The sequence below is a fragment of the Dendropsophus ebraccatus genome, chromosome 6 (genome assembly GCF_027789765.1).
Source record: "Dendropsophus ebraccatus isolate aDenEbr1 chromosome 6, aDenEbr1.pat, whole genome shotgun sequence".
Classification (NCBI taxonomy): Eukaryota; Metazoa; Chordata; class Amphibia; order Anura; family Hylidae; genus Dendropsophus; species Dendropsophus ebraccatus.
Window position 1 is genome coordinate 127,579,424 of NC_091459.1, and position 26,909 is coordinate 127,606,332.

General features: G+C 38.7%; 1 protein-coding gene across 1 annotated transcript; it reads right to left on the reverse strand.

The window, feature by feature from the left end:
- Positions 1–661: 661 nt before the first annotated feature.
- On the reverse strand, positions 662–21,955 carry LOC138796038 (cytochrome P450 2C14-like). Its single transcript, XM_069975920.1, has 10 exons — positions 21,874–21,955; positions 20,818–21,005; positions 20,195–20,357; positions 19,631–19,780; positions 17,651–17,811; positions 15,335–15,511; positions 12,563–12,704; positions 11,096–11,280; positions 4,984–5,125; positions 662–2,824 (listed from the first exon to the last, which is right to left on the reverse strand). Exons 2-10 carry the CDS (start codon positions 20,989–20,991, stop codon positions 2,646–2,648), a joined length of 1,473 nt encoding a protein of 490 aa, XP_069832021.1. The 5' UTR covers positions 20,992–21,005; positions 21,874–21,955; the 3' UTR covers positions 662–2,645.
- Positions 21,956–26,909: the final 4,954 nt, after the last annotated feature.

The following is a 26,909-nucleotide window of genomic DNA, read 5'->3' on the forward strand; positions in this document are numbered from 1 at the left end:
CACTTTAAAGTATCGGGCAAAACAGAGATAACAGCCAAGCTTTTGGGTCTTTCGGTTATGACACACCAGTGACTGTTGCAGTAATGGAAATGACACTGCCCCAAAATTGGGTTAGCGCAGGGCAGGCCCACCAAATGTGAGTCATTGCTGCCCACTCCATCCCGCAGTGCTAGCAGGCATCAGAGACAGCAGGGACCATGTGATGTAATCTAACTGGAACTCTGTACCATCTCGTAAAGATTTTATAATTAGTCGCCTTTTTGATATTCACTGCATAAAATTTACAGTTGAAGAAAATTTTTTATTTCTGCCAGTTTTGATTTTCTTAAACACTTCTTCAATGGGTACGAAAGTGGGAAACAAAAAGACGTGGTTTTAGAGGCACATTTAACCCCTTCAGGGCAGGGACAGTTTTTGTTTTTGCGCATTTGTTTTTTCCTCCTCGTGTTTAAAAGGCCCCAGCGCTTGCATTTTTTTCACCTACAGACCACCATGAGCCCTTATTGTTTGCACCACTAATTGTACTTTGCAATGGCTGTGAAACCAGAAAAAAAAATATTTGTGCAGTGAAATTGAAAAAAAAAAAAAAGGAATTTGTTTTAATTGTGGAGGGTTTCGTGTTGTTGTGTAAGTTCCTCAAGTCAGTACGATTACAACGATATGTAATTGATATAACTTTTATTTTATTTGATGGCCTTTTAAAAAAAAACTAAATTTGTTTAAAATTGCTCTATTCCCATCCTTATAACGCATCTATCCTTTGGTATATGGGGCTATGTGAGGTGTCATTTTTTGCATCATGATGTGTTCTTTCTCTCGTTACCTTGCTTGCTTATATGCAACTTTTTGATCATGTTTTATTACAATTTTTCTTGATTTGATGAGACAAAAATGCACAATTTTGCACTTTGGTGGGTTTTTGCGCTTACTCAGTTTACCGTGCTAGATCAGGAATATGATAATTTAATAGTTTGGGCAAATATGCATGCAGCAATAACATGTTTATTTATTTATTTTTCTTTATTAAATAGGAAAAGAGGGGTGATTCAAACTTTTATTAGGGAGGGTATTTTTTATTACTAAAACCCCTTTATTTTTTTTACTTAATACTGTAACTTTTAGTCCCCCTGGGGGACTTTCAGTATTACTGCAGTAATCTCCCATAGAGATAACTGCAGTATACTTAATACAGCAATGATCAATTAGATCATTGCTATATTAGTCTGGTCTGCAGCAGACCAGATAGATTATGGAGCCGGCATCAGCGTCAGTGCTTCTCTCCACCAATGGGAAACAGCCACTGAAGTCTGTAAGTAGGGGTGGGCAGAGGCAAGTTCAGGTCAGTCCTGTCAGTCATGCTCCAGTAGGTGTCAGTGTGTTGCTTTTCTTTTGTACTTGACTAAAGGCCCTATTACACTGTACGATTAGCAGTCGTTATCGCCCGTTAGGGCCGATAATCATTTTGTATAATAGAAGGCAACTAGGGATGGTCCGAACCGAGTTCTGTTCGGGTTCGTACGAACCCGAACTCTCTGTAATGATTCTCGCTGTCTGCCAGCTCCGTGCAGTGGGCGGATCCAGCGGGAGGACCGCCTGGAAAACTGGGATACAGCCATAGCCATAGGCTGTATCCCAGTTTTCCAGGCGGTCCTCCCACTGTATCCACCCACTCCACGGAGCGGGCAGACAGCGGGAATCTGATGCCGAGCATTCAGGCTCATACGAACCCAAACCTCGGAGGGTTCGGACCATCCCTAAAGGTAACGATCAGCTGATATGAACGATGTCGGCTGAACGTTGCAGTCATTTGTCTTTCAACATGTTGAAAGACAAACGACTCATACAGGAAGGATCTGCTCCCATCGCTTTGCGGAATAGGAGCGGCGGCAGAAAACCGCTGCTATATGCTATGGGCTGCCTGGACGATCTAGCGTTCACCCAGGCAGCCCCTCAGGTGGAGGAGAGCGGGGACAGCGCTCGATTGTTCCTCCAGTCGCCCCGTGGAATACAGCCTTAAGGCTGGGTTCAGACTATGCGTTTGCAATCCGTTTTTTCATCCGATTTTGTAAAAAAACAAATGGAAAAACTGACGCATTTGTGTGCATCTGTTCTGATCCATTTTTCTATTGACTTCCATTATAAAAAAGTATCAAAACACATTTTTTTAACATACACAAAAATAAGGTCAGATACATTTTTGGTTATGTTAAAAAAACTGATGAGCTTTGATCCTTTTTTTTTATAATGGAAACAAATTAAAGCGAATGCACACAAATGCATCAGTTTTTCAAAAACGTAGTGTGAACCCAGCCTAAAGAAACCTGTAAGGGCAAATAAGTAATTTGTGATCGAAATCTAGAGGGCTCCATGCCTTTCCCAACAATGTGGACTGATGTAAGTGATATCTAACCCATTCTTTGCCATTTACTACTCCAATCTGGGAAACGTACAAAAGTTCAGTAAGTATATTAGTAAATGGGTTAACCTTTCTTAACCCTTTCCATTGCTAATTTATATTTTTTCCCCAGAATACCCCTTTAAAGTTATATCATTTGTTTAAAGATATTCTCCACCAAATCTATGTTACCTAAAATTACAATGATATACAGTACATGTCCTATGAGGGCATTGGCTGAAGACGTAGTCTATCTGCGAGATATGGCACAGATCTCAAAGGGTTTGGGGGAATTTGTAGCCCCCATGGCAGGGGTGAGGTCCAGTTTGGCTCCAGGTACAGGCTGGAAGGTAAAGTTCTGTAATAGTGTTGTAAAGAACATGAATAGCTCCATTTTAGCCAAGGTTTCTCCAGCACAGCTTCTTTTACCTATAGGGAAAAACAGAAAACATTGGTGGAAATTATAGATCATAAAAATCCACTGAATGACAAAAAAAGGACATAGACAAAAAGTGTAGGATTGCTGCAAACGTGGAATACAGATATGATTACACTTGACACCCGATAAGAAACTTGGTCTTGTCACATGAGGGAGTAGAAGTTCTTCCCCTGTTGCTCTATGAAAAAGGGTCTGAGATGCTACTTTGGGTTGTGTAATTTTGGATGGCTCAGACAGACCACCAGTAGACTAGATTTGATCCACCAGGAGGCATGAGCAGCTCCCAAAGTTTCCTTGCTCACCAAGTGATGAGCGAACATCCCAATGTCCAGTTTGGATCCCAAAAATAAACATAAAAAACAAAAATTATCGTGATTGGTTTGTCTTCAAGTTAGCTGAACATTCCCAAACAAATAGCATACGTTTTGGTCTACGCACATGCGTACAGATTATCAGGTGCAAAGAGTAAATTACTCTGTTGCTTACGTTTTGGTCTAGAGTTACGCACACGCGTACAGATCATCAGGTGTAAAGTGTATGTTGCGCAGAAGCGTACAAAGCGAGCTAAATGTTCACATGTTCGAATATGTTGAAAAATTATGGTTATAACTAGAGATGAGCGAACCTGGAGAATGCTCGAGTCGATCTGAACCCGGACTTTCGGCATTTGATTAGCGGTGGCTGCTGAAGTTGGATAAAGCCCTAAGGCTATGTGGAAATCATGGATATAGTCATTGGCTGTATCCATGTTTCCCAGACAACCTTAGAGCTTTATCCAAGTTCAGCAGCCCCTGCTAATCACATACCGAACGTTCGGGTTCGGATCGACTCGAACCCGAACCCGGTTTGCTCATCTCTAGTTATAACCATTCTGATCATCGAACAAATTGTTCGTGATCGGCAAACATAAACAATTAGCCTCATGTTCGTATGAACATACGAACACTTATGCACATGTTGGCTCAGGCATAGGCAGCCCGTTTTTACACCCCGTGTCTCTGCCCATTTCCAGGTGATTAGAAGAAGGAAATTTGGTGTCATGGTGCCCATCATGTGCCCTTCCATTGACATACAGCTACGGTCACCCTCACGTGCAGTCGTGTCATGAACAAAAATTCTGGACTGCTACAGAATGTACTGTCTTGAGCTATGAATCCTGAATCTGATGTGAAGCGACAAACTGCCCCCTGCTGGTATAATGATGTGGAAAGCCATCCTTTACGACAGTCAGTCACCATGGTAGTGATACAAAGACATTAACAGTTCATGTACAGGCTTCAACAACTGTACCACAGGATGCCATATTTAACCTGAATCCTCCATGCCTAGTTGTATCTAATCTTGTATCCAGGTTAGAGGCGCTCAACATGGTACTAGAGTCTCCACACAACTGTACAGTTTTCCCTAATATAATGTTATTAGATATATATTAAAGGTAAAGAATATATTTAATTCTATATTTTTGATTCATATTTCTTATCAATGTGTATTTAGCATAAAGCTTTGGGGTTTTGATCTCTTGTTAATGATGCTTGTTATTTCATTGCCCCTACCTGGAGGGAGAAACGACTTTAACGTCTCTTCCCAGTGTTTATGGTGACTGGAGGTCTAATGGTGCGTTTACACGTAACGATAATTGGCCCGATCGTACGATTAACGATGTCGGAGTAACGATTATTTTTTCATAACGAGCAGCGTTTAGACGGTATGATATATCGTACGGAAAATTCGTTGTGCGATCGTTTTGCGAACGCTTAAGCCTATCTCACACATTGGTTAAATCGGCGAACGAGTGTTCACACGGAACGATTTGCGATTTTTTTGCGAACGACAAGCGACGATTTGATTACATGTTGAAAGATCAAAATGCGCGATGTATCGTTCGTCGTATGATCGTTCGCTGCGTTTACACGTACGATTATCGTTCGAATTCGATCGTTATCGCGCAAATTCGTACGATAATCGTTACGTGTAAACGCAGCATTAGGAAAAGTAATGTGATTTATTATATTTTTACTTTCTGCTTCTACTATTTAAGCGTGTGTTCACACTGAGTAATAGAGGCGGAATTCTCTGCCACGGAATCCTCCGCCGCAGACTTGCATCATGCTACCCATTCTATGATAAAGCAATGCATTATAAATCTTACCTATGGAGAACGGTATGAAGCCCTCATTCTTTTTGAAATTCCCTTTAGAGTCAAGAAAGTGTTCTGGATAAAACTCATCCGGTCTCTCAAAAAAAGTTTTCTCTCTGAGTATGGAGTGTAGCGATGGAAGAACAACCGTGCCCTGGAGGTGAAGGAAAATCAGTACATGTATATCATGTAAACGTTAAAAGATGATGCAACAAAGGTCTATATCAGATTAAGGATTTGTCATCTCTTTCCTGTGTTGTGTAGTACAGAGGATGTGTCCTGTGTGGTGTAGTATAGAGGGTGTGTCCTGTGTGGTGTGGTGTAATATAGAAGATGTGTCCTGTGTGGGTAGTGTAGATGATGTGTCCTGTGTGGTGTAGTATAGAGGATGTGTCCTGTGTGGTGTAGTATACAGGATCTGTTCTGTGTGGTGTAGTATAGAGGATGTGTCCTGTGTGGTGTAGTATAGAGGATGTGTCCTGTGTGGTGTAGTATAGAAGATGTGGCCTGTGTGGTGTAGTATAGAGGAGGTGTCCTGTGTGGTGTAGTATAGAGGAGGTGTCCTGTGTGGCGTAGTATAGAGGATGTGTCCTGTGTGGTGTAGTATAGAGGATGTGTCCTGTGTGGTGTAGTATAGAGGAGGTGTCCTGTGTGATGTAGTATAGAGGATGTGTCCTTTGTGGTGTAGTACAGAGGATGTGTCCTGTGTGGTGTAGTGTAGAGGATGTGTCCTGTGTGGTGTAGTATAGAGGACGTGTCCTGTGTGATGTAGTATAGAGGACGTGTCCTGTGTGGTGTAGTATAAAGGATGTGTCCTGTGTGGTGTAGTATAGAGGATGTGTCCTGTGTGGTGTAGTACAGAGGATGTGTCCTGTGTGGTGTAGTATAGAGGACGTGTCCTGTGTGATGTAGTATAGAGGATGTGTCCTGTGTGGTGTAGTACAGAGGATGTGTCCTGTGTGGTGTAGTGTAGAGGATGTGTCCTGTGTGGTGTAGCATAGAGGATGTGTCCTGTGTGTTGTAGTATAGAGGACGTGTCCTGTGTGATGTAGTATAGAGGATGTGTCCTGTGTGGTGTAGCGTAGAGGATGTGTCCTGTGTGTTGTAGTATAGAGGACGTGTCCTGTGTGATGTAGTATAGAGGACGTGTCCTGTGTGATGTAGTATAGAGGATGTGTCCTGTGTGGTGTAGTACAGAGGATGTGTCCTGTGTGTTGTAGTATAGAGGACGTGTCCTGTGTGATGTAGTATAGAGGATGTGTCCTGTGTGGTGTAGTACAGAGGATGTGTCCTGTGTGGTGTAGTGTAGAGGATGTGTCCCCCTTTGTGGTGTAGTACAGAGGATGTGTCCTGTGTGGTGTAGTATAGAGGATGTGTCCTGTGTGGTGTAGTATAGAGGATATATCCTGTGTGATGTAGTATAGAGGACGTGTCCTGTGTGATGTAGTATAGAGGATGTGTCCTGTGTGGTGTAGTACAGAGGATGTGTCCTGTGTGTTGTAGTATAGAGGACGTGTCCTGTGTGATGTAGTATAGAGGATGTGTCCTGTGTGGTGTAGTACAGAGGATGTGTCCTGTGTGGTGTAGTGTAGAGGATGTGTCCCCCTTTGTGGTGTAGTACAGAGGATGTGTCCTGTGTGGTGAAGTATAGATAGTATAGCCTAAGCCAGGCCCGCTTAGTTACTGCAGCAGCAACCTGTCTCTTGAGTATGTCTCTCATACACACTGACTAAAGAGCTCTCAGTCCAAGAAGGTTACCTCAACCTATTTAGGGTCATGTCACAGGAAAGAGGAAGAGTAGAGAAAGAGAGAGTGTAGAGTGTCTTGCACCTGTGATTGGCTAAACACACAAAGCTAAACCTTATACACTGCAGCTGTGCTCAGGGGAGAGTCAGACACCTAGTGGCCAGAACGGAAAATCACAGCTCCTAGCTCTTGGTGTGACACCTTACAAAGTTATGGTCTGTTAACACAAAGCAATAATTCGCCTAATCGATTGTTTAACGATTTTGAAGCAACAATTTGGTTTTTATAACGATCAGCGTTTAGACAAATAAATCGTTAGAAAAATCGTTATTGCGATCGTTTTTAAGATCGCTTAAGCCCATCTCACACTTAGGGCGAATCTTTGAAAGACTGTTTACACAAAGCGATCTGCGAATGTTTAGCGAACGACCAACGACAATTTGAAAACATGTTGAAAGATCACAATGAACGATTTCTCGCTCGTCGCTTGATCGTTCGCTGTGTTTACATGGAACGATTATTGCTCAAATGTGATCATTATCGCGAATATTCAGACGATAATCGTTCTGTGTAAACGCAGCATTACTTTTTGACAGGCGGTGAAAAACTAAGTGATTCCCGTATTGGGAAACTACTGTAGTATAGAGGATCTATCGGCTCTTCTCGGGGGACATGATCAAAAAGGGCGGAAATGATTGAAACCTTTCATGGTGCGTTTACACAGACAGATTTATCTGACAGATTTCTAAAGCCAAAACCAGCAACAGATTATAAACAGAACAGGTCATAAAGGAAAGACTAATCTCTCCTCTTTTTAGATCCATTCCTGGCTTTGGCTTTTAAGAATCTGTCAGATATATCTGTCTGTGTAAACGCACCATAAATACTGTACATTAAAGGACTAAATAGGATTCAAGAGGAAAGTGTTTTTAGAAAAAGACTAAACTCTGCGATTAGCTGGAGGAAAGATCAGAAGAAAATGTGAGAAAATATTACTTTACTAAAAAAAAAGGTAGTAGAGGCTTGGAACAAACTTATTGCAGATGTGGTAGGTAAATTTACAATAAATAAATGTAAACCTGCCTGGGATAGATAGATAGATAGATAGATAGATAGATAGATAGATAGATAGGAGATAGATAGATAGATAGATAGATAGATAGATAGATAGATAGATAGGATATAGTAAGATAGATAGATAGATAGATAGATAGATAGATAGATAGATAGGTAGATAGATAGATAATAGGAGATAGATAGATAGATAGATAGATAGATAGATAGATAGATAGATAGATAGGAGATAGATAGGAGATAGATAGATAGAAGATAGATAGGAGATAGATAGATAGATAGATAGATAGATAGATAGATAGATAGATAGAAGATAGATAGATAGATAGATAGGAGATAGATAGGAGATAGATAGATAGAAGATAGATAGGAGATAGATAGATAGATAGATAGATAGATAGATAGATAGAAGATAGATAGATAGATAGATAGGAGATAGATAGATAGATAGATAGAAGATAGATAAATATTAGATAGATAGATAGATAGATAGATAGATAGATAATAGATAGGAGATAGATAGATAGGAGATAGATAGATAGATAGATAGGAGATAGATAGAAGATAGATAAATATTAGATAGATAGATAGATAGATAGATAGATAGATAGATAGATAGGAGATAGATAGATAGATAGATAGATAGATAGATAGATAGATAATAGATAGATAATAGATAGATAGATAGGAGATAGATAGATAGATAGATAGATAATAGATAGATAATAGATAGATAGATAGATAGATAGATAGGAGATAGATAGATAGATAGATAGATAGATAGATAGATAGATAATAGATAGATAGATAGATAGATAGATAGATAGATAGATAATAGATAGATAGATAGATAGATAGATAGATAGAAGATAGATAGATAGATAGATAGGAGATAGATAGAAGATAGATAAATATTAGATAGATAGATAGATAGATAGATAGATAGATAGATAGATAATAGATAGGAGATAGATAGGTAGATAGATAGATAGATAGATAGATAGATAGATAGATAGGAGATAGATAAATATTAGATAGATAGATAGATAATAGATAGGAGATAGATAGATAGATAGATAGATAGATAGATAGATAGATAGATAGATAATAGATAGGAGATAGATAGATAGGAGATAGATAGATAGATAGATAGATAGATAGATAGATAAATATTAGATAGATAGATAGATAGATAGATAGGAGATAGATAGATAGATAGATAGATAATAGATAGATAGATAGGAGATAGATAGATAGATAGATAATAGATAGATAATAGATAGATAGATAGATAGATAGATAGATAGATAGATAGATAGATAGATAGGAGATAGATAGATAGATAGATAATAGATAGATAGATAGATAGATAGATAGATAATAGATAGATAGATAGATAGATAGATAGATAGATAGAAGATAGATAGATAGATAGATAGGAGATAGATAGAAGATAGATAAATATTAGATAGATAGATAGATAGATAGATAGATAGATAGATAGATAGATAATAGATAGGAGATAGATAGATAGATAGATAGATAGATAGATAATAGATAGATAGATAGGAGATAGATAGATAGATAGATAATAGATAGATAATAGATAGATAGATAGATAGATAGATAGATAGATAGATAGATAGGAGATAGATAGATAGATAGATAGATAGATAGATAGATAGATAATAGATAGATAGATAGATAGATAGATAGATAGATAGATAGATAATAGATAGATAGATAGATAGATAGATAGATAGATAGATAGATAGAAGATAGATAGATAGATAGGAGATAGATAGAAGATAGATAAATATTAGATAGATAGATAGATAGATAGATAGATAGATAATAGATAGGAGATAGATAGGTAGATAGATAGATAGATAGATAGATAGATAGATAGGAGATAGATAGATAGGAGATAGATAGATAGATAGATAGATAGATAGATAGATAGATAGATAGATAGGAGATAGATAGAAGATAGATAAATATTAGATAGATAGATAGATAGATAGATAGGAGATAGATAGATAGATAGATAGATAATAGATAGATAGATAGGAGATAGATAGATAGATAGATAGATAATAGATAGATAATAGATAGATAGATAGATAGATAGATAATAGATAGATAGATAGATAGATAGATAGATAGATAGATAGATAGGAGATAGATAGATAGATAGATAGATAGATAGATAATAGATAGATAGATAGATAGATAGATAGATAGATAATAGATAGATAGATAGATAGATAGATAGAAGATAGATAGATAGATAGGAGATAGATAGAAGATAGATAAATATTAGATAGATAGATAGATAGATAGATAGATAGATAGATAGATAGATAATAGATAGGAGATAGATAGATAGATAGATAGATAATAGATAGATAGATAGGAGATAGATAGATAGATAGATAATAGATAGATAATAGATAGATAGATAGATAGATAGATAGATAGATAGGAGATAGATAGATAGATAGATAGATAATAGATAGATAGATAGATAGATAGATAGATAGATAGATAATAGATAGATAGATAGATAGATAGATAGATAGATAGAAGATAGATAGATAGATAGGAGATAGATAGAAGATAGATAAATATTAGATAGATAGATAGATAGATAGATAGATAATAGATAGGAGATAGATAGGTAGATAGATAGATAGATAGATAGATAGATAGATAGGAGATAGATAAATATTAGATAGATAGATAGATAGATAGATAGATAGATAGATAGATAGATAGATAATAGATAGGAGATAGAAGATAGATAGATAGATAGATAGATAGATAGATAGATAGGAGATAGATAGATAGATAGATAGATAGATAGATAGGAGATAGATAGATAGATAGATAGATAGATAGAAGATAGATAGATAGATAGATAGATAGATAGATAGATAGATAGATAGAAGATAGATAGATAGATAGATAGATAGATAGATAGATAATAGACAGATAGGAGATAGATAGATAGATAGATAGAAGATAGATAGATAGAAGATAGATAGATAGATAGATAGATAGATAGATAGATAGATAGATAGATAATAGACAGATAGGAGATAGATAGATAGATAGAAGATAGATAGATAGATAGATAGATAGATAGATAGATAGATAGATAGATAATAGACAGATAGGAGATAGATAGATAGATAGAAGATAGATAGATAGATAGATAGATAGATAGATAGATAGATAGATAGATAGATAGTAGATACTGTAGATAGATAGATAGATAGATAGAAGATAGATAGGGTCTTACCTTTGGAATAAAATATCCTCGGAATGTGACATCTTCTGACGCGGCATGTGGCACACTAGTAGGTATAATATCCCCAACCCGTTGAATTTCATGTACCACAGCATCTGTATACGGCATCTGTTTCCTGTGCTCCATCTGAGGTTGGGCCGATCCAATCACTCTTTCAATTTCATCATGAACTTTTTCTGCCAAGAAGAAATAACACGTCACTTATTAGTATTAGGCCAGGAAACACTTTTAACCTCATCCCTAATAAAGTTTTAAGAACAGGAAGTTTAGAGGGGTACTATCATAAAACAAAAATTGTTGGATGCAAGTGGCTTGTTTGGTTGATAATTACCACATCTAAAGGTGCCTTCACACTGAGAGATTTATCTGACAGATTTTTGAAGCCAAAGCCAGGAATAGGTTTGAAAGAGGAAGAATTTCTGTCTTTCCATTTTGACCTGCTCTCTGGTTATCGTCTGTTCCTGGCTTTGGCTTCAAAAATCTGTCAGATAATCGGTGTAAACGCATCTTTATAGCATTCTTAGACAGATGACAAAAACGAACAAGGCCACTTAACGGGACCTCATTCACTTGAATAAGTGAGGGAGTTGAGTGATCAAGTAAATCTGTTGTTCTTGCTTGTGCAGCCACTAACTACTGATACTGTCTTGGGTCACATTCACACAACGTATTATTTATTATTCAATGGCAGTGTCCAATCAATTTAATTACTATGGAATCCCGGCCAGAGTGTATACATTCTGTGTACACTCCATACGGGATTCCATGTGGCCGCACAAAAAGCTGAAACGGCCGCACAAAACTGACAGTGCAGACAGTATAAAGTGCGGTTCTGGCCGCACTTTCCATTGTTTGCTATAGCTAATTGGAACGCGATGAAAGTGATGAAAGTGATGTTCATCCAGCCGGTACTGCAGTAATGGCCAGGGTGAACTTCAGAGACAGTGGCTTTTCTAAGACACAGCCATGTCAAGGAACGGACGCTGTTATACAGTGTGTGAACAAGGCCCTGTAAAGCATTCCTTTCCTGTGATGAAAGAGGCATTGTGCCTTTGGGCACCAGACCATAAAAAATAAATATAAATGCACACACAAAAATAAACAAACAAAAAAATATGCACACCCTTAGGCTATGTTCCCACAGAGTATTTTTGCTCAGTATTTTGGTCAGTATTTTTCAACCAAAACCAGGAGTGGATTAAAAACACATTAAGGTTATGTTCATACACTGTTGAAATTTAGTGGATGACCGCCATTTAATGACAAATAATTACCATTATTTTAAAACAACGGCCGTTATTTGCAGTTAAATAGCAGCAATCCACTGAATTTCAACAGTGTGAGAACATAGCCTTTCTGTGTTTTTAATCCACTCCTGGTTTTGGTTGAAAAATACTGAGCAAAAATACTGCATGGGAACATAGCCATGTACAGTATTTATTGGTTATAATATCTTACGCTGAATCTCTGGATATTTCATCATGAGCAGAAGTCCCCATCTCAGTGTGGTTGATGTGGTCTCCATCCCGGCAGCGAACAGGTTTACTACCAGTACAGTCAAGTTTTCATTGTGGTAAAACTCTGTGGATTCCGGCTTTCCCTAAAAGACAAAAAAGTCAGTAGAGTCCTCCCGCTATCCACCCGTACAATCCACTAAAATTAAATTACGAATTGGGCATCCGTATTGCATCCGTATTTCCATAAATCCATTTTTTTTACTGTCTGCACAATATTAGTTAATAAAGATGAGTAGGTAAAAAAAAAAATAGCACCAGTATGCCCAACCCCTGAAAAAAGTCACATAATCACTTGTTAGACATTTTACTTTGCCATTTCTGGTTTGCTTTACTGTGAGACAGTTCTGTTAATTAATTAGTTAAAGGAGAAGTCTGGTGAAAATTTTTATTAAAGTACAGTATTGTATGGACCCCAAACAATTTTACAAATCCCCAATATACACTTATTATAGGAAATGCTTATAAAGTGCTTTTTTTTTCTCTGCACTTACTACTACATTGAGGCTTCACTTCCTGGATAACATGGTGATGTCACTTCCTGGATAACATGGTGATGTCACTTCCTGGATAACATGGTGATGTCACGAACCGACTCCCAGAGCTGTGCGGGCTGTGGCTGCTGGAGAGGATGATGGCAGGGGGACACTGAGGGACACAGGACACTGGAGGGACACTGAGCATCTTTCTGCCATCATCCTCTCCAGTAGCCACAGCCCGCACAGCTCTGGGAGTCGGTTCGTGACATCACCATGTTATCCAGGAAGTGACATCATCATGTTATCCAGGACGTGACATCACCATTTTATCCAGGAAGTAACATCACCATTTTTATCCAGGAAGTGACATCACTATGATATCCAGGAAGTGACATCACCATGTTATACAGGAAGTGAGCCTTGATGCAGTAGTAAGTGCAGAAAAAAAAAAAAACACGTTATTAGCATTTCCCGTAATAAGTGTATATTGGGGATTTGTATAAATTTTGGGGGCAATACAATACTTTCATTTAAAAATTTGCCAGACTTCTCCTTTAATTCTCTTTCTGTTTGTAAGCACATGTGCTTCTGCAGTTCCTTCTTCCTGGTTGTCGTTGCTTAGAAACACAACCTTATGACCTATGAGTCATCCGTATACAGATGCCAAACAGGTTACAATCCGTAAAAAATAGCAGATCCTATTGATTTCTATGAGAGGATCAGTAAATAAAAATCTGGGTCCGCATTGGGACATGTCCTTTTTTTTCAGCATTGGTTTGCTTCCTTGTAATCTACTGAGCGTGTAAATAGCTAATAGACATCAATGTGCACTAACTCGAATACGGAAATACAGATCTGTAAATTACAGGACGTGTGAATAAGGCCTTAGGGTAAATTCACATAAACTGATCCGTAGCGGATTTTACGCTGCGAATTTGCAGCGAAATCCGCTGCAGATCCTATGCCTTTCAATGTGAATACATACTCGCAGTGGGATTGCATTCTGATAATCTTGTTGTGCATTATGATAATTATGTCGCTTTTATAAAATAAATTGCTTATTTATATATTTTAACACATTTAGGCTGGGTTCACACTACGTATATTTCAGTCAGTATTGTGGTCGTCATATTGCAACCAAAACCAGGAGTGGATTGAAAACACAGAAAGGATCTGTCCACACAATGGGGAAATTGAGTGGATGGCCGTCATTTAATGGCAAATATTTGTTGTTATTTTAAAACAACGCCCATTGTATTGAAATAATGGCTGTTATTTACTGTTATATGGCGGCCATCCACTCAATTTCAACATTGTGTGGACAGAGCCTTTCTGTGTGGACCCAGCCTAACTCTGTATACATCTCATTTCCAAATATACAAGATACAACCTCCTTTTACCAACCAATTTATCCTTTCTCTAACTATCCTTGAGGACCTTAATACATTTTTTATTCTCTGGATTTACATCCCGCTTGGAGTATGTACGTGACAGCGCCATTAACCCCCCGCCGACCAGAGCATACATTACATGCTCCATGCTCCGGCTTTCTTCAGGGGTTCCCTGCTTGACATCCCGCTCAGCCAATCAGTGCACTGCCCCGTCGCAGCTACTGCTTGGCTGAACTGGGCGTGTAGACGCCGGGAGCCCCTGAAGCAAACCGGAGCGAGGAGCAGGTAATGTATGCTCCGGACGGCGGTCACGTTCATACTCCCAGCAGGATGTAAATCCCACTGCGAGCGTGTATTCTCATTGAAAGTAATCGGCATAGGATCCTCAGCGGATTTCAAAGCGAATTGGCAGCGTAAAATTCGCTGCGGATCCGTCAGTGTGAATTTACCCTTACTCTAAATGCTGTGGACTTTTTAGAAGTTTGACTGCAGATCTTACACAGTAGATTTAGGGATGACTATGCTTACAGTTTTAGGCCACGTTCACATTCTGTATGAATATTGACCGTTGTCTGACATAAAATAATAGAGTTCCTTCAGAGGAGCTGTATTCATTGTTAGAAAACATTAGATTGCAAAATTGGCCCTAAATAGTGAAGAGCAGAGTCTTCTGCCTCTGGTGGCAAAATAAGGCGGTCCATTCTGATCTTTGCTCTGCGGCCATCTACTATTGAATATTTGCCATAGAAACAAGTGCCAGATTAGGTTTTCTGGATTATCTAATGGGGTTCATACTAAAAACTGTATATGTTTAGCTAATATTTAATGTTATAATGTGTATCCCACCTCTTGTTGCTTGGCTAGAAAGGCATCAATCAGGTTCCTCTGATCATTTACATCCAGTTCTTTCTTCAGTTTTGTAAATGTGGATCTTATGAACTGCTGAAATTCTAAGATGTTCCCAAAAATTGTTTTGTGGGGTCCAGGGAGCCATCCCATCAATTTAGGAAAACTGTTATACAGCTAAATACACAAAGAATTAGGTCATCAATGTAACATGAAGTGTAACAGTAATGCTGCGATTACACAGACAGATTTATCTGACAGATCTTTGAAGCCAAAACCAGGAACAGACTATACACAGGGATCAGGTCATAAAGGAAAGACTGGGATCTATCCTCTTTTCAAATCCATTCCTGGCTTTGGCTTCCAAAATCTGTCAGATAAATCTTTCTGTGTAAACACACCCTAAGGCTGGGTTCACACTACGTATATTTCAGTCAGTATTGTGGTCCTCATATTGCAACCAAAACCAGGAGTGGATTGAAAACACAGAAAGGATCTGTTCACACAATGGTGAAATTGAGTGGATGGCCGCCATATAATGGCAAATATTTGCTGTTATTTTAGAACAACGGCCATTATATTGAAATAATGGCCGTTATTTACTGTTATATGGCGGCCATCCACTCAATTTCACCATTGTGTGAACAGATCCTTTCTGTGTTTTCAATCCACTCCTGGTTTTGGTTGCAATATGAGGACCACAATACTGACTGAAATATACGTAGTGTGAACCCAGCCTTAGTGTTAATAACAATCATGCTTAACCCCTAAAGGACAGAGCCAATTTCGATTTTTGCGTTTTCGTTTTTTCCTCCTTGTGCATCAATGGCCATAGCACTTGCATTTTTCCACCTAGAAACCCACATGAGCCCTTATTTTTTGCGTCACTAATTGTACTTTGCAATGACAGGCTGAATTTTTGCATAAAGTACACTGCGAAACCAGAAAAAAATTCAAAGTGTGGTGAAATTGAAAAAAAAAAAAAACGCATTTTGTTTATTTGGGGGAAATGTGTTTTTACGCCATTCGCCCTGGGGAAAAATTGACTTGTTATGCATGTTCCTCAAGTCGTTACGATTAAAACGTTATATAACATGTATAACTTATATTGTATCTGATGGCCTGTAAAAAATTCAAACCATTGTCAACAAATATACGTCACTTAAAACTGCTCCATTCCCAGGCTTATAGCGCTTTTATCCTTTGGTCTATGGGGCTGTGTCAGGTATCATTTTTTGCGCCATGATGTGTTCTTTCTATTGGTACCTTGATTGCGCATATAAGACTTTTTGATCGCTTTTTATTACAATTTTTCTGGATTTGATGCGACCAAAAATGCGCAATTTTGCACTTTGGGATTTTTTTTGCGCTTACGCCGTTCACCGTACGAGATCAGGAATGTGATTAATTAAGAGTTCGGGCGATTACGCACGCGGTGATAGCAAACATGTTTGTTTATTTATTTATTTGTTTACTTTTATTTATAACCTGGGAAAAGGGGGGTGATTCAGACTTTTATTAGGGGAGGGGGCTTTTTATTGACAACAACACTATATATTTTTTTTTTTACACATATACTAGAAGCCCCCCTAGGGGACTTCTAGTATATACACTTTGATCTCTCATTGAGATCTCTGCAGCATAGGTATGCTGCAGAGATCCATGAGATAGGCACTCGTTTACTTCCGGCTGCTGCAGCCGGAAGTAAACGAGTGCCGAGCCGGGGACGGCGCCATCTTGGAGCGGTCCCCGTCGGCTTCAGAAACGGAGATCGCTCCTCCGGGATAACATCCTGGAGGAGCGATCACCGCCACTAGACACCAGGGAGACGCTGGATCCGGTAATCAAATGCAGCTGTCATGTTTGACAGCTGCATCTGATTACTATATTAGCGGGCACGGCGATCGGACCGTGCCGCTAATACCTACGGTCCCGGGCTACAAGCGGCACCCGGGACCACGGCGGTTCAGAGCGGGGTCGCCGTGCGGCCCCGCTCTGAACGCCCTTACCGGCAATAGGGCGTACCTATACGCCCGATGTCGTTAAGGGTTTAAAGGGAAACTATCAGCAGCAGGTCAATCTAAACAATTAGGTGTCAATTAGGTTCTGCTTTATTGGCCTACAAATCTAAATGCCTCTACATGTCACATGACCATGGCATTGTTTTCTCATACGACTACAGAGCAGTACTACAGAGCTGTTACCTGTTATTAAATCAAGATTATCCAATCCTTGTTGTTTATGATTATTAGGGAAATAAATATTGTTAATCAAAACAACTAGGAAATATAATAATATAATTTGATTTTTACTTACCATGACCCATGGACTTCCCACAAGTCTTACATTTTGATTAATTAAAGCCATAAGCCTCTGTATGGTCGGATCCTCATAGTCAAATCGGCAACTGAGCAGTATGGACACAATGATATTGGCTACAGCTGCATTTATACTTGTCAAGTTATTAAAGGGCTTTCCTGGGAGGGAAATAAAAATATATTAATAAAGGGAAAAAAAAACTAGTAATAAACCCCTTCCCGCAGAAGGATGTACCGGCACATCCTGCTGCGGGTGAGGAGGTTCAGAGAGGGGCTGCGCCCCTGCTCTGATCCACTGTGTTCCTGGCTGCTTTCTGCAGCCCGGGACCTCGGCTATTAGCAGGTGCGGCCGATTACCACACCGGCTAATTAGAACAGTTAAAAGCAGCTGTCAAACATGACAGCTGCATTTAAATGCCCTGCACAGCCCTTCCCTGGTGTCTGGATCCCAACCCTCACGATGCGATCGTTGAGGTTGGATTTGTTGTACTGGCCGGGTTGAGACTCAGCCTCGGAATGATACTAATTCCGGCTTGGTATTCTATGTATCTGGTCTGCAGCAGATCAGAATAATAAAGCACTGATCTAATGGGTCAGTGCTCTATTAAGTATATTACACTGATCCCTAAGAGAGATCAGTGTAATTGAATTAGAAGTCCCCCAAAGGGATTCGTAATTAATGTATGTGGGGAAAAAAGTTTGAATCACCCTCCTTTTCCCATGTTATAAATAAAAAAAGAAACATGTTTGATATTGCCGCGGGCGTAATCGCCCGAACTATTAAATTATCACACTCCTGATCATGCACGGTAAATAGCATAAGCTCCAAAAAAAATTCTAAAGTGCAAAATTGTGCATTTTGATTGCATCAAATCCAAAAAAATAGTGATTAAAAGTGATCAAAAAGTACCAATAGCAAGGTACCAATAGAAAGTGCATTCTAATGATAATAGAGCAATTTTAAGGAACATTTCATTTTTTTATTTTATTTAGGTTGTAATTTTTTGATAGCCATCAAATAAAATAAAATTTATGCAAGCTGCCTATCATTTTGATCATACCAAACTAATGAACATAAATAACAGGTTTTATCATAGGGTGATTCCCATAAACAGGAAACCACCCCCAACAAAATATTGAATTTTTTTTTTTTTTATTTCACTGTGCATATATTTTTTTCTGGTTTTGCAGCATATTTTATGCAAAAATTAAGTCTGTCATTGAAAAGTACAATTAAACTTATATTGGGAGGGGGTTTATAAGGGTTTTTTTAATACTTGTATAAAACTTTATTAATACCTTTTTTTTTACTTTTATATCACTGTAAAATATGCAATCATTAGATTGCATATACTGATCTATGCTATGCTACAGCATAGCATAGATCAGTGTTATCAGCGATCTATCTGAAAGCTGTTTCTATACATGGATCGCCAAACCGACAGGACGGAGGTAAGGAATTTACCCCCGCCTGTCGGCACATGTGATCGGGACCCCCACAGCTGTCCCAATCACTCAGTGACAGATGCTTGATCTGTCACTGAGCACCTTAAGTGCAGTGATCGCTGTAGATCACAGCGTTTAAGGGGTTAATGAGAGTCGGCTATGGGATCACAGCTGACTCCCATTACTTCCAGGCCCCGAACATTTATGTGAGCGGGATCGCTCTCTCTGCAGCGCTCCCGCTCACATCAGGAAGCCCCTGTAGTCAGGAACGTATATATACTTTCCTACTGCACGGGGTATGTGCAGTAGGAACATATATATACCTGTTACTGACGGGAAGAGGTTAATAATATGGTAAATGATAAATTAAAGCAAAAGAATAAAACTAGTTTTTTGCCAAGAGTCAAAACGCAAAGAGGTCCAAACAAGAAACCTAGTTCCATAAATTACAGTGAGGGGGCAGGAGCTAGTCCTCTTCTACTCTGTTCAGGCATTAAGTATGTACACCTAAGAGTAAAAATAATCCCCTCACCTTCATAGGATCTGAACTTCTGCACCAGACACTCGGCCTCCTCAATAATCTTCTCTTCTATGGTTCTTTTCCCCATCCCATAGTCCCGTAGTGTGGAGAGGGTAAATCGTCTCATCACTTTCCAGTTCTCTCCATTGGAAAAGACAACGCCTGAATATAATGAATACGTTATACCATCTGTACCACATCCAGTATAAACAAGCCCATAGGTCGTGAGCTGATCACAGGAAACCTCTCTGGTCAGCTGGTATCATTGAGGGGGAAGCTGCCAGAGTGTTTTCAATGACTTGCTCATTGCACTTTCAATGACACCCTACACTATTAGCATAGGGCCCCATGTACAATTGATCAATTCGCTCAAAACAAATCCAAAACATTTTAATGGAAATTTAGAACACATTCAATTCAGAACAAACAGATTTCTCTATTGTGCATTAAAACTAATGGAATCCCCAATGACTGGGTTTATGTTCTACTATATTAGTTGACTATTATATATACAAGTGTATAAAAGTCTGTTCGAAGCATAGATGCTGTTCACTTTATTTAGGAGAGCTTTCTTACCGTTGTTCCCTAATAATTTTGCAGTCACAGGTTGAATAGGTCGGTCAGAGAAGGCATCGGCGTGGTTGATGAGCGCGTCCTTAACCGTGTCATAACCACTTAGGACCACTGTCTTTGTCATTCCTATGTGGACACTGAAGACTGGACCGTACGTCTTAGCAAGCTGAGAGCATAAGATACGTAGCAGTTAACTTTAACTTTAGAGGACACATTCACATGTACTGTGTTTTTTTTTTTTTTTTTTTTAGCTGCATATTTTTCCTGCTGCAAGTTTTGTCTTTTGTTAGGCGTTTGAAGCACAAAAACATGGTGTATGATACATGGTACATATCTGGGATTTACACTTTTAAACTTTTATGTTTAAAACTTTAAAACTTTTGTGTGTGTGTGAACTTCAGCCATAGCAACGTGCTCCTGCCTAGTGTGAATGGTGCTCTAGGAGAGCTGACCAAATTTGTCTTTTTTTCCCCCTTAAACTTTTATGGCATACAGTATATTAACTAAATGTCGTAAATGTATCAGATTAGTTTTATGTGGTCCCTGGAAAAAATAATGTGGCCCCCCAGAAAAGTTTTTCCCACCCCTGCCTTATACTTTTACCTATTATGGAATTTGTGCATTACCTGCATGAATGTTTTATGAGGCTTTGACATGTCTATTGAGAGGATATTTCCAATGATCGGTAGAGGTTTTGGGCCAGGTGGGAAGTTTAAGGAATTTCCTTTTTGATGGTTCTTAAAAGCATTGGCCAAAAATAAGATGACGACTATAGAGAGAAGGACGGTGACCAGGTCCATGGTGAGTGCGGGTCCTGTGAAATGGAGAAAAAAAAATTAAATCCATTTATTTTATATTTTGAGTATTCTAACTGATCTGCATTTTTTTTCCCTAAATTGACTGTCTGGAACTCGCCATGTGATCAGCATTACCAGGCTTCATCATGTGATCAATATTATTATTAGGCTTTGTCATGTGATCAGCATTGCCAAGCTTCATTTCAGGGATTTTTCTTTTCCCAATTGATCTGATAAAGCCTGGTAATGCTGATCCAATGATGAAGCCTGGTATTGCTGATCACATGATGAAGCCTGGTAATGCTGATCACATGATGAAGCCTGGTAATGCTGATCACATGATGAAGCCTGGTATTGCTGATCACATGATGAAGCCTGGTATTGCTGATCACATGATGAAGCCTGGTATTGCTGATCACATGATGAAGCCTGGTATTGCTGATCACATGATGAAGCCTGGTATTGCTGATCACATGATGAAGCCTGGTATTGCTGATCACATGATGAAGCCTGGTATTGCTGATCAAATGCAAAGCCAAGAAAGTTAAGGAAAAAACATGCCACCAAGTTGGGGGTAACAAGAGCAGTCAGAGCAATCTAAAAAAAAAAAATTAAAAAGTGCCAGGAAAACAAATAATGTGTAAAGGGTTGGGGAAAAACACCTCAAGCTAAATTATTTATGTACATGTCATTTCATATTTCTATATTGACTCCAACAACATCTGGATGCAATATTTTGTGTGTGTATATATATATATATATATACTATTAAAGTTTCTAGTGAATTTGATCAGTAATATAGGGGAAAATGCGAATAATAAAGCAAATAAATAAAAGTTAAATAAAGTCAAGTTTGGTAGCAAAAATAACATTTTTGTTCCTTACTTTCTGCAGTCCAGCGGTGAAGTCTCCAGTCTTCTCTCCTCCCTTTGTAGAACCTCGGCTTTTAAACTCTAAGAGAATCAATACACCGGGTGATTACAACACAAGAGATTACATAACTCCTGGAGAACTGGCTTCACCCCACAATACAGCCTCCTGGGAACATGAGTAAATGTCTGAAATATCTACAATGCCGCTCTTCTACTTAACCCTTTATGGCCTCACCGCATTTTTTTTTTTTTTTTTTTTGCTTCACTGCATTCCAGCTGCCAGAGTTTTTCCCCTTATTGCAGATGTGAGTTTTTTTTGTTTGTTTTTTTGCTACATTGTGTCTTTCAGTGGTATCATTTTAATTTTGTTTACACAGAGGTTCAAAAATACGTTTACTTTTGCGAGAGCAAGATTTTCAAGTGTTTTTGATTTATTTCTAGAATTTGTATGTTTTTGTTTTCCAGAGCATTCTCATGGAGTTTCTTTTTATTTATTTTGTTTATTTGTTTCTGGAGTTTTTCAGATGTTTTTTGAATTAGGTTTTTGCTTATTGATTGATTGATTGTTAAAAATAAAAATGACCATAAAGATTGTTTTACAGTTGGTACAATCATGCCTATAAAATTATACTACACATCAATTGCTGGACAACTCCTTATTGAAAGGGAACACCGGCAAATTGTTGTCTTTTAAATCAATTAGTGTCAGAAAGGTATACCAATTTGTTATTTACTTCTATTTAAAAATCTTGTCTTTCAGAACTTATCAGCTGCTGTATATCCTGTTAGGCTTTGTTCACACGTGAAGTTTCCATTGACCTTTGTAGGATTTTTGATGCCGGTACTCCTAAAGGGTTATAACAAAATGACAGCACTACTAGATCTGTTCAACAGATGCCAACAAAATTTGATGCAGTCCATTAACTTATGGGGTGTTAATGGACTGCATCAAATTTTGTTGGCATCTGTTGAACAGATCTAGTAGTGCTGTCATTTTGTTATAACCCTATCAATAGTTAAACAAAGCCAGGAGAATCACCAGGTAGTGCGCTTCACTTTCTTGCTTTCTGTCAATGAGACATTCTCCATTGTAAGTCTACCGCAGTGTTTTCCTGTCTAATGGTGGGGGTCTCAATACCCAGACCCCTACTGGTTAAACTTTGACATATCTCTATCACCCAAGGCCCTACACGAGGCATAACACTGTCTACTTGTTTCGCCTGGAATGTTCCTTTAAATATATTAGGCTTAGCAGTCCTTGCGGTGATATTTACTTTCCATGTAAACAAGCGCGCTTCACCTTTCCTCTACCCAGAGTTTTTATATCCTGATAGATATCTCCTGTCACTTTTCCTCTAATAGATAATCCCGGCTCACCTCTAACCTGTCTATTTCTATTACTCAATGCACCTTCAGCTTCATCACATGGACTTCCACCCCTCTCTCTGCTGTAGTCTATTCCATATTACTGCTGAGCTGTCACTTGGGATCTGTAATGGGCTGCTGTAGGGGTTTTGTGCAAGATACATGGATTCTAGTTGTGTACATGCATATCAATAGTGTTTCAAAGTAAATGTACCAATTCACTTTTCCTCATGTGCATTTTGGCCTGCTCTATGCACTAGAGGCGTGCCCAGTGCCGCGAGTGTGACAAGATCCACAGGGAGGTGATATCGGTACACTAGGGTAGTCGGGCCCCCCTCAGTGCATAGAGTGGATTAAAGTACATATGAAGATACCAGCATCAATTGCTGAAAAAGGCACATTTTGAAAAATAGACATTGGCACCAGCGCTGAACAGGTAATGTAAAAAAAAAAAAATTTGCTTTAAAGTGTAATAGTTGTCTATTTATGTATCCTCAGAATATATTGTCACTATATACATACATTTCATATGAATATATATATATATATATTTTTTTGTATATTATGTTTGATACATGTTTCTCATTGTGTCATGTAAATAATATGACAAAGAACATATTGTATGTAAAGTTATACTCCTGGTAAAACTGATCAACTGTACAAGGTCTGTGTCAGGATATGGAACAGGATGACAAAAGGACAGGTGTAGCCCTGACTCTGGCACCCGCCCCGCTGTCCCTGCCTATTTGCCTCACTAGCCCTAGGCGGCAGCAGACAACTGGTCGACGGTCCCTAATCCTGTATAACTGTGAGCACAGAACAAGACAGACACAACCCAATAAATCAGGATCAGGGGTCCGAGTCAGAAACAAGTGAGTGCCGCAGTACAAAAACGTGATCCAAAAGAGAAATCAAAAGTCCAAAAGCCAGAAAGTCAGAATACTGGTACACAATGTAGGGAAACGCTAGGTCAAGACACACTAGTGAACTAGGCACTGTTGCAGGCAAGGAACATATGAATGAGGAGCTGAATGTCAGTGCCGTCAGTCAACAAACCATGATGTGAGACACCTGATGCCGATCGACTGGGGGTGGTAAAACCCCAGCTATGGCTACATCAATAGCCATACAAGCGCCCACATGCCCCTAGCAACACACGCTGGGCTGGTTGTCAGGGACGGCATTGGCGCATTCCCTGCATGCGGCCCGGCCTGTTGCCAGGGATGCCGTCAGGAAGGGGCCGACTGGATGCTCCAGTGACACGAGGAGCTCGCTCCTGACAGTCTGAGAAGGCGGAGCATCGGAAAGGGATTTAATAAATACCAAACATGGTTACAATGCTCCTTCTCCTTAGGCTTCAAGCAAAGCGTAACGCTGTCTGACATGTTTGTCTGAAAAATTAATTTAAATATGTGAATATTTGGGGAAATGTATTTTGCTGTTTTCTAGTAAGATTTTATGTGTTGCCCATAGCAACCAATTACAGTTCAGCTTTTAGTTCTCATTTTTCACTTGTAAGATGAAAGCTGAGCTGTGATTGGTTGCTATGGGCAACAGAGATTCTTACTATGCGACAGTGCCATAAATCTCCCCCAATCTTCTTATATTTAAAGGGACATTCCAGGCAGAGCTGGCCGGCATTGTTATGCTATGTAGTCATTACTATGATAAGAGGAAATATCTAGTCACTGTAAACAAGGCACGCTTCACCTTTCCTCTACCCAGACTTCTTATCTCCTTATAGATATCGCACATCAACTTTCCTCTAATAGATAATCCTGGCTTATCTCTTACCTATAACTCTGTCTGCTCGTTCACCTTCAGCTTCATCACATGGCCCTCCACCCCTCTCTCTGCTATAGGTTATTACATATTAGTGCTGAGCTTCACCCCATAATCCAGGAAACATGAGGAAACTTCTTAAAAAGTTACAATGCTCCTCTTCTACTTTAAAATGTCACTGTTGTCTTTTTTCTTTTTTCTTTTTTTTTGCAGTACAGGTGATTTTTGGGTTTATTAGCCAAAAAATTAGTTTTTATCATGAAAAAGCAGTTTGAAGCTCCCCCCCCCCCCTGTCTTCATGGTTTTCTATAGAGAGGGGAGGGGTGGAGGGAGATGAGGCACCAAAACAGGGCAACAAATAGTTTTTTTTTTATTTTCAAATAATTTTTTATTTTCCACAATATACATTTAACTATTCATTATACATGTTAAGTGAGTTGCAGTACATTATTCAAATAAATATATATTATATACATAATACAGATACAAAAAAGAAAAGAATATCACCACTCTGCAGTCCATCATATCGTTAGCAGATTCCCCTCAGGGTATACTAACTGTTATCTGCAACCCCTAATCCCATGCAACTAAATCTAAATCTTTATTAACCCCTATAAAATTCCGCCCAACCCAACCCAACCCATCCCACCCATGCCGTGGAGAAGGAAGAGGGGGAGCGGAGGTAAGAAGTGAGGGGGAGAAACAAACAAACAAAATAAATAAATAAATAAAATAAACCCCAATACATACATACATAAATATAATAATAAAATATAATGATAAATAGACTCATCTATATCATTATTCCCAAGAGTCCCATATATAGTGGAAATTCTTTCGGCCCTTTATAGTGCGATAATAATAGACTTTTTCATATTGCTGAGTCTGTTTTATTAAATTTTCCCATTCCTTGACCGAAGGGGGTTTATGATCAATCCAAGCTCCCATAAGAATGACCCGTGCCAACTGCAACAGTTTGGTAGTTTTACCCAGAAGATTCATAGATGAACCCAGGACCATACACAAGAAAGAAAAGGGAACAGTGACTCTTAGTTTTAATTGAATAGTCTCAGCTATAGCCCTCCAATATTCCTGTATATAAATACAACTCCAAAATAGGTGAAGATGATCTGCTTCTTCCATGCCACACTTGCTGCATCTGGAGTCAGACCGCAGTCCCATCTTAGCCAATTTATCGGGGGTGTAGTGTAATTTATTCACTATTTTAAACTGAATGATCCTATAATTATAATCTAATACAATGACCTTATTATTCATTACTATACTGTCCCAATCAGTGCCTGGAATAACCCCAATTTCTTTTTCCCACCTACCTTTCATTTTAGTCTGCATTCCTTCTGTGCCATATCTCACCAAGAATTTATATAGCCTACCTAAGTCCCCTTTCTTATGTGTTGTCATTTTCATGACCTGTGTAGGGATCTCATGATCCTGTGTATAGAAAATAGATTTATCCTGTGTGCACTTAACCGCATGTTCTAATTGCTTAGAATATAAATAATGTGTAGCCGAAAGGCTGTAATCCTGAACCATTATATCAAACGGCAAAAGTGTACCAGCAGAAAATATCTGTGTAATATTTCTAATCCCCCCTATTTATCCAGAATTTATATTCAATATTTTTATTAAACTCTACCAAATTGTCATTTCCCCAAAGAGGGGTACATTTAAAGGACAACTCCCACGAAAAATTTTTTTTAGCTTATTTAACACACATTACAAAGTTATATAACTTTGTAATGTGGTTAAATACCCGGTCTAGCCCCCTTCCCCCACTTTCGGACCCCCCCCCCCCGCCCGGAAGTTAAAGAATATATACATTACCTATTACGATCGTCACGGTCCTCTTCTCCCGGGCGGCATCTGGTGACGACGACGTCA